The sequence below is a fragment of the Emys orbicularis genome, chromosome 5 (genome assembly GCF_028017835.1).
Source record: "Emys orbicularis isolate rEmyOrb1 chromosome 5, rEmyOrb1.hap1, whole genome shotgun sequence".
In the NCBI taxonomy this organism is placed as follows: Eukaryota; Metazoa; Chordata; order Testudines; family Emydidae; genus Emys; species Emys orbicularis.
In genome coordinates this window covers 33,635,470-33,648,259 of record NC_088687.1, presented here as the reverse complement: position 1 = coordinate 33,648,259, position 12,790 = coordinate 33,635,470, and the positions used below count along the sequence as shown (strand labels likewise).

The window sequence follows — 12,790 nt, the reverse complement described above, 5'->3', positions numbered from 1 at the left end:
CACACCGCCTACTTACAGTTTCACCAGCTCTGCTGGGTGGTGGCTTCTTTGGAAGACCAGTCTGCTGGGGCGTAGGGAAAAAACAGGACAAAACATTTTTTTGTAATACAGACAGGGACAGCCCATGTTAGCTGGATCCTCTCAGTTCTCAGGGACACACAGATTCTCTAAAAAAATAACAGGAGTACTTGTGGCACCTTAGAGACTAACAAATTTATTAGAGCATAAGCTTTCGTGGGCTACAACCCACTTCTTCGGATGCATATAGAGTGAACCATATATTGAGGAGATATATATACACACACATACAGAGAGCATGAACTCATGCTCTCTGTATGTGTGTGTATATATATCTCCTCAATATATGGTTCACTCTATATGCATCCGAAGAAGTGGGTTGTAGCCCACGAAAGCTTATGCTCTAATAAATTTGTTAGTCTCTAAGGTGCCACAAGTACTCCTGTTATTTTTGCGGATACAGACTAACACGGCTGCTACTCTGAAACAGATTCTCTACTTATATATAAGAACCGAGACTGTATTGTTCATTCACGTTACTATAGAGTACAGTCATTTTCGCTTATGCTCCATTAAATACCCTGGGAGCTGAGAGGGGGAATCATTGGTTGCCAAGTGGGGAAAAATTAAAGCATTACATTTTCTAGTTTCTAAGATACAATATGCCAACAGGAAGAAAACAATTTAAAAAATATTTAGTAGTATCCCTTAAATTACAATCTTTTGTCTATGACATATAAGAGCAACCCATAGCCAAAGGAGCAGTTTCAGGAAGGGCAGGAGAAGGAGGAAACAGGGCTGCAAATAGTTTACTTGAAGAAATCTGTTTCTGGCTCCTTTCCTGGACCACCTCCCTACAAGCTGCCTTCTCACAAACAACCCTCCTCTCCTCTTGGTAAATCACCCTTTCCCTGCTGAGCTGCTCACTTCCTTCCCCAGTCCTGCTGAGCTCCTGATCCTGTGACCAGTGGATGCGGGGCAGGGATTAGAACCTCTTTTGAATGGGGGGGGGGGGGGGGGAAGAGAGGTGAAGAAATTTGATTTTTGCCTGGGGTATGGGAAATTGAGAGTTTAGTGGCTGCTGCAGAACTTTTTAAGGGATAAACCAATTTTGAGTAGAAGAGGAAGCAGAACGCAGGGCAGCCTGTGCCGAGAATGAGGAAGAGAACAAAACCGATGGGAAGAGGAGGAGATAAAATGAGGAACAAAAAGGATGGTGAGTTTTTCCAGAAAAAGTCTGCAGTTACTCTAGCCACTTGTACAGCAAAGTGCTTTTGGAAAATATAATTTAAAAAAAAAAAAAAAAAAGCATTCTGGACCTGCTGACATACCTCACTTAAGCTTTGTAACATGACAAGGGCAGAGATAGAAGACACCAGCTATACTTCAACTGCTTCTCTTCTGTGACTATTTAATGCAGCTGCTGTTCATTTGTGATTTTACCAACTCTCATCACAGGCCTGAGCCAAAGTTCTAAGGGAGAGTGAACAGAGCAAGCCACAGCCCAGTGCCTTCAACTACAGAAGAGAAAAGAGGGATGAAAAGAAGGACTATCATGAAACATGATCACAGATATATGGATATGTGCTTACTATGGACTTGTTCACAATATAAGCCCCATCCCCAATGTATCACTTGCTATGAGGTGCTGGCCAATGAAAATCAAACCAACAATCTCCAGCTATATCTAGAGACTAAACACTCTGGCCTGAAAAACAAGCCTCTGGAGTTTTTCCAGTATAAGTTAACAAAGCTACATGGCCAAAAAAGTACAATGTCCACTCTGAAGTCAACAGGCAGGCAGACATCTCATCTTGTGAGTCTTTGCACTGAAAAGCGAAGGGGAGTCTGATAGCACAAGGGAAGAGTTTTTACTTCAAGCTGTACAAAGAATTGGTTTCAGTGATGTTCAGTGACAAGATAAGCACCTAATTGGACACTTTAAAATTGTGAAAGATCCAGGACCAAGAAGAATCTCTGCGATTGGTGAAAATGTAGCATCAATCTTCTCAAGCTTGAAGCAACTATTTCTTTGCAGTTAAGTCTAATTAATTCACTGATGTGGCGTCCTTTGCAAACTCTCTCTCCTAGGTTAGATATTAATCTGGTGGCTGAGTGCAAGATGACTTTCTTTGTTCTCCGTCTCTGCTAACCTGCACAACTGCAGGGGAAGTTTTTCAAATATTGTACGGAAAGCGTTCCTGAGTGGGAACATTGTGATGGTCTCCACAGATGGAGCACAAGCAATGGCATCACAGAGGTCTGGTTACACATAGCTGCTTTGTAGCACCAATGGCTCCTTGTATAGACCAGGAGGCCCTAATCACGAGGAAATCACCAGCACATCTGAAAAACATGAAGGATGCTGCTGGGAAGACAGTTAACTTCCTTAGAGCTTATCCCATGAATCCTAATGTTTTTGCTGTGCTGAGTGATCAACGCTGCCAAGTTCCTCCTTCACACTGGTATGTCTTGGCTTTATCATGAGAAAGCACCGACACACCTTTTTGAACTCCCTCCCAAAGTGCCAGTCTCTCTGTCAAGTCACTCACTTGCCTCGCCCGCCTGTTTTGATGACCCCTTATGGCTCACCCAGCTGGCTTATTTACCAGAAGTTTTCACTTGACAGAGGGAACTCAGCTTGAGTTTGCAAGGACAGCCTGTGATGCTATTTAACAGAGAGAACATGTCTGATGCCCTGATTTAAGAAAAAAAACAAACTTAGGGGACTCTGCAAGTAAATAAGGATAATCTTGACGTGCCTAGATAATTTTCTCACTGAAGCCAAAAAACATCTTCCCATTTGAAGTAAAAGAATGTATTCAAGAACACCTGACTCATCTGAAAACAGAACATCTGTGAATAAAACATCAAAGACACATACAACGATGAGCTGGTTAGAAGCCCTTTCACTGCAGCAGGGAGCGACATTTCAGATTTGTCTTTAAAAGACAACTATGGCCCCTAGGAACTTGCCCGCAACAAGACACTAAGGGAATGTCTACACTTCAATCAGACAACCTCAGCTGGCCTGGGCCAGCTGACCCCTCACGGGGTCCTAGAGTCCTGGCTCCAGCCCAAGCCCAAATGTCTACACCGCAATTAAACAGCCCCTTAGCCCAAGCCCTGTGAACCTGAGTCACCTGGCACAGGCCAGCTAGGGGGTTTTAATTGCAGTGTAGATATACCCTGAAGACCACAGAACCAGCCCCTGACAGAATTGTGACTGCAACTATAGGAAGAACATCCAGCATTCACAGATGGAGATTTGAAACTTTTGATGCTTTTCATATCTACTTACCTGGGCGAGAGTGAATTTTCAGTGCTTGTAGTACTTAAAACAAAGCACAGGTTCAGATTACAAGATGGTAATGATCTGAGACGAAAGGTAATTATCTTCCCTAACATCTGGAAAGCAGCCATACCCAACTCATTAAGTAGTTCAAATATATAAATAGTTTCTTTATTCTCTTTTCCATGCTACCAATTACAGTAGTTACACAGGGTTGACGTGATTGCAAATCTGAGAGTAAATCAGAGTTTGGAAAGGAAGGTGGCCCATGATATGGCCTCACTACTAAAAGACGCCCCATACCAGGAAAAAGTTGGGGAAACCTTTTATACTGCTAAGATGTATGTCCATACTTCAGTGAAGAACTGAATTAAGCATATCAAAAGATAGACCAATATTTTGTAGTCCCCTTTTCAATATCACAAGTGCTCAGAACAATTTTAAATAAATCTGATAAACTGAGGAGACTTATGCCAAATTATTTCTATTTTCTATATCTAAACTGCCATTGGATGTACATTATTTACCAGAGAAACACTTGACTAGTATAATTTAACATATGGTTTTAGGAGGCACCGTACTGCTGGAAGTGCCAACAAATAAGCAAGATCCTGAGTACATGTGCTTATTAAAAAAAGCTATGCCACTTTTCATGGGATTAGGAAAAGTAGCCAGGTTGGTTATCTATTGTACAATTTGCATCCATAATGTCTCTTGCCATTTCAACTGAATATAGTATTCCTGTCCTAAACTGCTGTGTACTATTATTGGGTGGTGTTAAAAAGTTTCTATGCTTCATCTTAGACATGGCTATGTTTTAAAAAGGTGAACAAAGTAATTATTTTATTGCTATCTATCTCTGAGTGAGTGAATTACATACTGTACTCATAATTTGTAATATACCCACTTTTGTGAAGCATTTTGAGATCCTTTTGGATGAAAGAAAACATATGTAAGATTTGCAAAAACAACACTCAATGAAGTTAAACTTCTAACTAAGCCCTATATTAGACTGATCCTCCGAGGACATCTGTAGGATCAGGGCTATAGATAGAACATAGCATGTAGGAAATAATGATGTTGTTTTAGTCAAGTTTAAGAAGATTTCCACTAAATGAGAAAAATATTAAAGTATAAATATTAAAGTTACAGCTCAGAAGTTTCATATAGTTTTAACCATTTTGTAGAACAGGCTCTGCAAGATGATCAGGATCAGATATTGTCACACACTGCTTAGACAGATAAGAAACAGAATACATGACTGCCTGCTAGAGTTATAATTCATAGCCTCATCACCCGTTTTCAACAGCCATATAACTCCTCCTTATGTTTTATCTTTTATTCGCATTTATAAATGACTGTGTACCTTCCTAAATAATTCTTAAGTCAGCATTAGAAAAAAAGCCTGAAATCTAAATAGTACATATAACTGGTATTTGTGGGTTAAAAGAATTATGAGTGGGAGAGAATTAATGTGTATGTGTGAGCGGATGGACGTGTAAGGATGGTACACAGAACCATACCAGTGGCAGGAAATAATATTTCAAGTGCTGCTAGAAACCAGACCATGAGAGTGGCTCTGTCTAGTTAAAATGCCATTTAGCAGTATTTGAAATACAATTGATTGGTCACATAGATATTGCCTAATAATTGCTGGTTACTCAGAACTTATTTCAGTGCCTAAATAGGGATTTAAGAGCCCATCTTTAAGAACCCATATTTGAAAATCTGGGCCTTAAAATATGAATTGTTTCTTTCGCATTCAACTCAATACTTAAAATGATTCCATGCCCCCACTTAGGTCCCAAGACAACTGTCAAGGCTGCTTCCCCACTCTGAACTTTAGGGTACAAATGTGGGGGCCTGCATGAAAACTTCTAAGCTTAACTACCAGCTTAGATCTGGTCCGCTGCCACCATTCCCAAAGCTAATTCCCTTCTCTGGGAAGCCTTGAGAAACTCTTCACCAATTCCCTGGTGAATACAGATCCAAACCCCTCGGATCTTAAAACAAGGAGAAATTAACCATCCCCCCTCCTTCCTCCCACCAACTCCTGGTGGATCAAGATCCAACCCCCTTGGATCTAAAAACAAGGAAAAATCAATCAGGTTCTTAAAAAGAAGGCTTTTAATTAAAGAAAAAGGTAAAAATCATCTCTGTAAAATCAGGATGGAAAAAACTTTACAGGGTAATCAAACTTAAAGAGCTCAGAGGACCCCCCTCTAGCCTTAGGTTCAAAGTACAGCAAACAGAGATAAACACTCTAGTAAAAGGTACATTTACAAGTTGAGAAAACAAAGATAAACTAACACGCCTTGCCTGGCTGTTTACTTACAAGTTTGAAATATGAGAGACTTATTCAGAAAGATTTGGAGAACCTGGATTTATGTCTGGTCCCTCTCAGTCCCAAGAGCGAACAACCCCCAAAACAAAGAGCACAAACAAAAGCCTTTCCCCCCCTCAAGATTTGAAAGTATCTTGTCCCCTTATTGGTCCTTTGGGTCAGGTGTCAGCTAGGTTACCTGCGCTTCTTAACCCTTTACAGGTAAAAGGATTTTGGAGTCTCTGGCCAGGAGGGATTTTATAGTACTGTACACAGGAGAGCTGTTACCCTTCCCTTTATAGTTATGACAACAACCTTTATTAGAAATATCCAATTTAAAAGAAGACTCTTTCACAAACAAACCTTGGGTACTCATTCTCTCTCTAATCAGCAGCAACGCTGAGCACATGCACAGGGCACTTTCCTCTACTGTGCACATCTGCACATCCCAGAAAAGCACATGCCTTCAGTCCAAAACACAGCTGGAAAGTCTGGGTTTTGGCCCATCATACTTAATATCCCTTAACACAGTGGTTTTCAACCTTTGGTCTGCAGACCTCTGGGAGAGTCCGCAGACTATGTCTGTGATTTTCAAAGGGGTCCTCACCTCCATTAGAAATGTTTTGGGGTCTGCAAATGAAAAGAGGTTGAAAACCACTGCTCTAAAATAAAAGATTTATAATTGTTTTTATGTTACTCTGCAGTCAGAACACATAGGGAATATTTTACTAAGAGAGTTTACTTGAGCAGGCTTCTGTATGCAATAGGAGAAAATACAATGTATCAACTTTACAACTGTCAGAAAGAAGCTTCTACTGAAAAATATAAAAACACTTGTCTTTTAGAACATTTTGATTAATTAAAAAAATGACTTTTTTTTCCCATTTGAACAGGAGACTTTAAATCCCTTTGAGGTCCCTCATCCCATGGCATTTGTATTTGAAGATATCAGTTGTATTCAGTGAAAGATGCATGGTACTGAACAGCTCTCATTTTGCCCACCATGACTGAAAGCCCTATTCTAATGTGTCCATTACAACTAGAGCATAGCAAAATTACATTTAATGAAAAATAATTTCTAACTGTACCTCACTTCCATTAGTCTTTGATCTCTTCGCAGGAACCTCCTTATCCTATACAGAAAAAGAAAAATTTGCATTTAGAACGCTCACTTACAGGAGTCAAATCCAAAATATATTCATGTTAGAGAAAAGAATACCATGGTGTTTCTATAAATAATTACTACACTGTAGATTCTACACAGACTATACTAGTAGTTTTTAAAAGGGCTTGAAAAATCCACTCATGAGTGGCAAGCTAGTCCTTGAGAATACGAGGGGGAACCTAAGCCATCAATTTCTCTATAACTGTAACTTTCATTTTAAAAACATTAAATTTCCTAAGGGTTGAAAGGCTATAACCTTCCAAATGTGAACTGATGCATTTTCATCTTCCTGAATCAGAAATGGACAAATCTTGTTTCTTTGCCAAGCACCAGCTGAGTGAAATTAAGACCGGTCAGTTTCAGTGCTGCTTTACAGATCCCAGTAGACAGCCACAAAACTGTTAAGAACCAGGTCAGTTTCATCCTGCTGCTGCTTGCAAAAGCTGTGAATTGCATTATAAACAGCAGCAGGCATTGGAGTTATTCACAAGTGAGGAGGACCCTAAAGGCAGAGGCTGGAAGGGAGGAAGAGTAGCAGAGGCCTCTTCATTCTCCAATCCCCTTACAGCATCTAGGAGGCTGGGAGAGGGATCAAAGTGGAGACCCATGTCTCTCCCAGCAGCCTGGAGGCTCTGGAGGGACAGAAGAAACAGAAATTTCTTCCCTTGTCCAGCAGCCAGAATTGGAGGAGCTTCAAATTCATCAGACATCTGCTTGCCAGAGGCAAGTTTAAAAAAAGACTGAAAGGAGGATGCAGGGACAGCATCTTAGTGGAAATGTCAGCACCCTCCTCCCTCCCAGCAGCTAAGGATAGTAAGAGGTGCTAGTAAAGTTATGGCCCCTGGACCTCCCTTGTAAGGCCTTCCAACTCTTGTCTTTCCCATCAACCTCTCACCAACAGGTTTAGTCCTCCTACACAAAGGCATCAGGTACACTTTTCAAGCCCTGGTTTTAAATGATTAAACAGAACGATATTGATGTAGCATTTATCTGTTCAGGAAAACCCCTCTTGGCACATGATAGGGCTGCAGATTTTTCTCAGTGTTCCATCCTACAAATGAACTGAACAGTTGAGGCAACAAACCTTAAAGGCTGAAAATTTCCCAAGCTATTTTTTGGAACTAGTATGCCATAATAAGCAAACCTCTTCTCAGACTAAACTGAAGGCTGGCAGCTTTCACAGATGACGTAGAAAACAGGCATTTCACTATAGCAATAATGAAACTCCAGGGAATATGGCTAACAATACGTGAAAGTGCTTGGCTGCACCTCATGCCTTGTAATTCTCCAAAGGTGCGATTACCACTCCTCTCTTGGGCATTATTGCTGCCTTCAAATTACAACACATCTTTTGGGAATTAAAGAAATATACCATTCACACAAATATGTATTGTATAAGCCTCTTCTACTGCAAAGCTGCTGGTACTGTAGAAAAATAGCAATTTACATGGGTTTGGTGAAACAAAAAGTGATTTAGGAATAGTAACAGCAGAAACTGTATTCTAAATTAGCGCACATAAGCACAGAATTTTAACAGCCAGGGTAATTAACGACTGGAACACCTTACCAAAAGATATGGTGGACTTATCATTTGAAAGTCTTTAAATCAAAACTGCATATCTTTCTAATGCACACTCCAGTTCCACCACAAATTATTGAACTCAACACAGGAATTACTGGGTGAAATTCTATGGTCTGTACTATGGAGGAAGTCACCATAGATCATAAAGGTCCCTTCTGGTCCTAAAATATTTGAATCTATTGTAGTAATTGCTAAAAATACAACAAGATTTCTATTGAAAAGAAAAAAAAAATCAACCTGCTTTTGACCATTAGAGGACACAACATCCACCATTTCAAGAAATAATAACTGCATTTGAGTCTAACATATACCTCTTTAGATCCAGCAAACAGAGGAATGTCATGAAACGGGGAAATATATTTACCCTCCGCATTCTCTGCGAGACAAAAAAAAATTGTTACAAATCTAAACCAAACATGCTGAAAGATGTCCACATTACTAATAAATATGTCCCTATTGCTTCCATCATTATAGACAGACAAGGGTCTTTGAGTATTTTAAATTGAAACACTGCTTTGCCAGGGGATTTATGTTGTAACAAGTCTTCTCTGGAGTCAAACTCCAAATTTTACGATAAAATGGTCAATTTATACATCAACCCCTGCAATAGGGGGAAGGGATAGCTCAGTGGTTTGAGTATTGGCCCCCTAAACCCAGGGTTGTGAGTTCAATCGGGGGGGGGGGCACTTAGGGATCTGGGGCACAATCAGTACTTGGTCCTGCTAGTGAAGACAGGGGGCTGGACTCAATGACCTTTCAGAGTCCCTTCCAGCTCTATGAGATAGGTATATCACCATATATTATTATTAAGACAGAAACAATTGTTATGCAAATGTTGTACAAATATGGTGCTACATTCCAGCAAATAAAAGACTAAGTTTAGCCATAGGTAGGGCCCTACCAAATTTATGGCCATGAAAAATGCATCACGGACCATGAAATCTGGTCTCCCTCCGCAAAATCTGGTCTTTTTTGTGCTTTTACCCTCTACTGTACAGATTTCACAGGGGAGACAAGCATTTCTCAAACTGGGGGTCCTGACCCAATAGGGAGTTGCAGTTTCTATCAGTTGCTGATAAAAATCAGCTTATTTTAGGGAGGTTGTGGTATTGCCACCCTTACTTCTGCACTGCCTTCAGAGTTGGACGGCTGGAGAGCAGCGGCCGTTAGCCAGGCACCCAGCTCTGAAGGCAGCGCCCCACTAGCAGCAGTGCAGAAGTAAGGGTGGCAATACCATAAAATGCCACCCTTACTTCTGCTAATGGCAGCTTTGCTGTCAGAGTTGAGCTCCCAGCCAGCTGCCGCCGCTCCCCAGCTGCCCAGCTCCGAAGGCAGGGCCACTGCCAGCAGCAGTGCAGAAGTAAGGGTACTGCAACCCCCCCCTACAATAACCTTGCCACCCCCCTCCCCCCCCACAAACTCCTTTTGGGGTCAGGACCCCTACAATTACAACACCGTGAAATTTCAGATTTAAATAGCTGAAATCATGAAATTTACAATTTTTAAAATCTTCTGACTGTGAAATTGACCAAAATGGACAGTGAAATCGGTAGGGGCCTACTCATAGGCCACTGTTCAAACTGAAGTGACAGTCACTAGATCAAGCCTATCGCACCCAACCTCGATTGGAGTCAGCGTGACAGATTTCTGACAGGGTGCAACTGACCATTTACATCTGTCCATTTCTCTCACAGCAGTGTAAAACAGAAGTGACTCCACTGAACGTAATGGAATGACCGTGGTATAAAAATCAGTGTTAAGAGCAAAATCAGAAAGTGGCTTTTTAAAAATCTTCATAAATATTAAAAAAAGGAAGTGTGAAATTGAAAGTAACCACACTAGCTTTTTGTTTGCAATGTTGGTGTAACCATGTTGTCCCAGGGCATTAGGGAGACAAGACGAGTGAGGCAAAAGAAGCTGGTCCAAGAAAAGATATATTTCCTCACCCACCTTGTCACACTAGGTTTTTCTGTCTTGACAGGTCTGAGAGCTTCGTTCACACTTTCATACATGCTGACTGCTCAGCGGGCCCTCAGTAAAATAGCTCTCCTCATTTCAAATGCAAATTTCCCTTTACTACAAGCACATTTGGAGCACTCACTATCATTACATCAGGAGTGTGGACTCACAAGACAGAGTCTACACACTGTTATTCCTGCCAAAGTAATTAAACTCATGCACTGCTTAAAACGTTTCCTACACTTTTTTTTTTATTTGTAATTGTCTTCTCTTCTTCATTCTGGGTTGTGTGTTTTGGCCCATAGTGGGGCTGTTGGCGGCTGAAAGGCCCTCACTGCCACAAGTCTCACCCAGTGGGACACAAGAGACTCCTTTGTACTGGATTCATTTTAGTGTATATATATTTTGTTAATTTAAAGTCACCCTCTGGGGAGACAACCCTTCAGCTGTTTCTCTGGGACAATCAAATTCCCTGCAGGGCTGGAGACAGAGCCCTCTGCACAGGCCAACTCTCCAGGCCTTGGAGGGGCTAATGCATCTAGCCACATCCTACTCTTTATTCATTTGTAGCAAAAGCCTGTAGGTTTCAACCCAATGCTCCAGCGCCCCGGGGGGGGGGCAGGGGGCAGCAACAGGGGGTGCCTATGTTAACGCCCCCGGCCAAGTTTCCTAGTTAAGCTCTAAAGCATGTCCTGGAGAGGGGGGATCCTGGCTTTCGCCATTCGCCCCCCAATGACGGCTGGCAGGGGGCAGCGTCCCTGAGCTCGCAGCCAGCCCCGCGTTTCACCGCGCCCCCCGCACCTCCCCGGCCAGAGGCTGCGGCGCCTGGAGCCCCGGGGGGCTGCTACTTACTAAAGTAGAGGCGGTACTGGGGCGAGTGGGGCCGCCCCCGCTGCTCCGTGCTGCACTGGGCCATGGTGCTGAGCCAGCTGCAGCGCGGCAGCGGTTGCACCAGCCGCCTCCTCCTTCCTGCTCCGGAGCAGGAGCAGCTCCGAGCCGAGAGCAGCAGCAGCCCCCGCAAGGCCTGCCCGAGCCCCGCATGCATGCTTGTGCCTGCCACAGCTCCGTCCGGTTCCTGCGCCCGCCCGGCAGGGGGACAGTCTGAGCATGCTCGGTGGCCGCCGCTGAAGCCGCTGCCCTGGTTGGCTCTGCCCGGGCGCTGCTACGCCCTGGTGCAAAAGTGGGGTGCAGAGGGGCAGCATGAGGCGCAGGGAGGGGCAAAAACAGGGGCAGCCGGAGTGAGTAGTGGGAGCCAGGTCTCTCGCACCCCGTAGGAGCGATCAGCTAAGAATGTGCGAATGGCAGGATGGGCTCACCCCTCTGACACCTGTTGGAGGGGCTTCTGGGGCAGCTCGCGTACCCCTGCTGCTGGCCATGTCGTCAGCCCCAAGCGTGCCACATTTTTGGGTAGGCCTGTCCCCCAAATCATGAGATTGGCTTAAAAATAAGGCAATAAACGGGGAGTTTTTATTTGCTTTCTTGCTCTTGAGCCTTTGGAATATCAAACTTTTGATTTCAAGCCCTAGACACGTTTCCTAGTGAAAACCCAGAGTCTCGCGTAACCATGTGACTGCGGGGAGTGGAGTTCTAAGAACACTACATAGTGCAAACTTCGCAGCTAATGCGTGACTCATGAGAATTGCAAACACCGTTGATCTAGGTCAATGTCTATGTAGCTAATTTCTATTTAAAAAAACTGGATATAACTGGCCGCTAGGGAGGTGATTCAATATCCTCCTCCCACCTCTTCCTTGAAGGGTCAAACTTTTTCATACATGATGATGCTCTGCTTAGAAAAAATTCGTGGCCAACTTCATCAGTTTCAAGGACGGGGAAAAAAGATCATGAAACAAACAAACTAACCAAAAAAAATATTTCCCTACTAAATAAAGAACAAAGGCACAAAACCGGGGTGGGTAGTCAGCGGTTGTCAGAAATTGGAGCCTCTAGGCTAAGGAAAATATAGCTCCTTGTTTTTTAATTGGAAGCAAAAGATTATACATAACCCAAACCCAGGGGTGTGTACACCACCTACTGAATTAATAAATTAATAAACACCTAGCACTTCTGTAGTGCTTTTCTACCATAAATTTAAAAGCATTTTATAAAGAAGGGAAAGTCTCATTGCCCCATTTTACAGATGAGAAAACTGAGGCACAGCATAAGGAAGGTAAGGGTTGCCCAAGGTCACACCATCAGTCAGTAACATAGCTTAGAATAGGACCCAGGTCTCTTGAGTCCCTGTTTAGTATTGTAGCCGATTACTCTTGGGCTCAGATTTTTAGAGGCAGAACATTGCCTAGTGAAATTTTCAAGTTGGATAACTCCATGCCGCCTAGACTCCCTGTAGAGGGATATTAAAGTGCCTAAGGAAGGGACTTTTCGGAAGCCAGCAAGTTGAGTGGGGAGCCGCGTAAACCAGCCAGGAGGACAGGGAGACGAAAGGAGCAT

The 12,790-nt window shown here is 42.9% G+C and overlaps 1 protein-coding gene across 2 annotated transcripts in view; it reads right to left on the bottom strand.

The window, feature by feature from the left end:
• PPA2 (inorganic pyrophosphatase 2) overlaps nt 1-11,384 on the bottom strand; it is a 46,331-nt gene extending 34,947 nt beyond the window's left edge. For both annotated transcript variants that reach the window (XM_065405080.1, XM_065405078.1), the window contains exons 1-3: nt 11,192-11,384; nt 8,692-8,756; nt 6,722-6,766 (exon numbers count right to left, since the gene is read on the bottom strand). In XM_065405080.1, coding sequence (XP_065261152.1) covers nt 6,722-6,766; nt 8,692-8,756; nt 11,192-11,384 — 303 coding nt within the window. The remainder of the gene's footprint in view (nt 1-6,721; nt 6,767-8,691; nt 8,757-11,191) is intronic.
• Between the last annotated feature and the right edge of the window lie 1,406 nt (nt 11,385-12,790).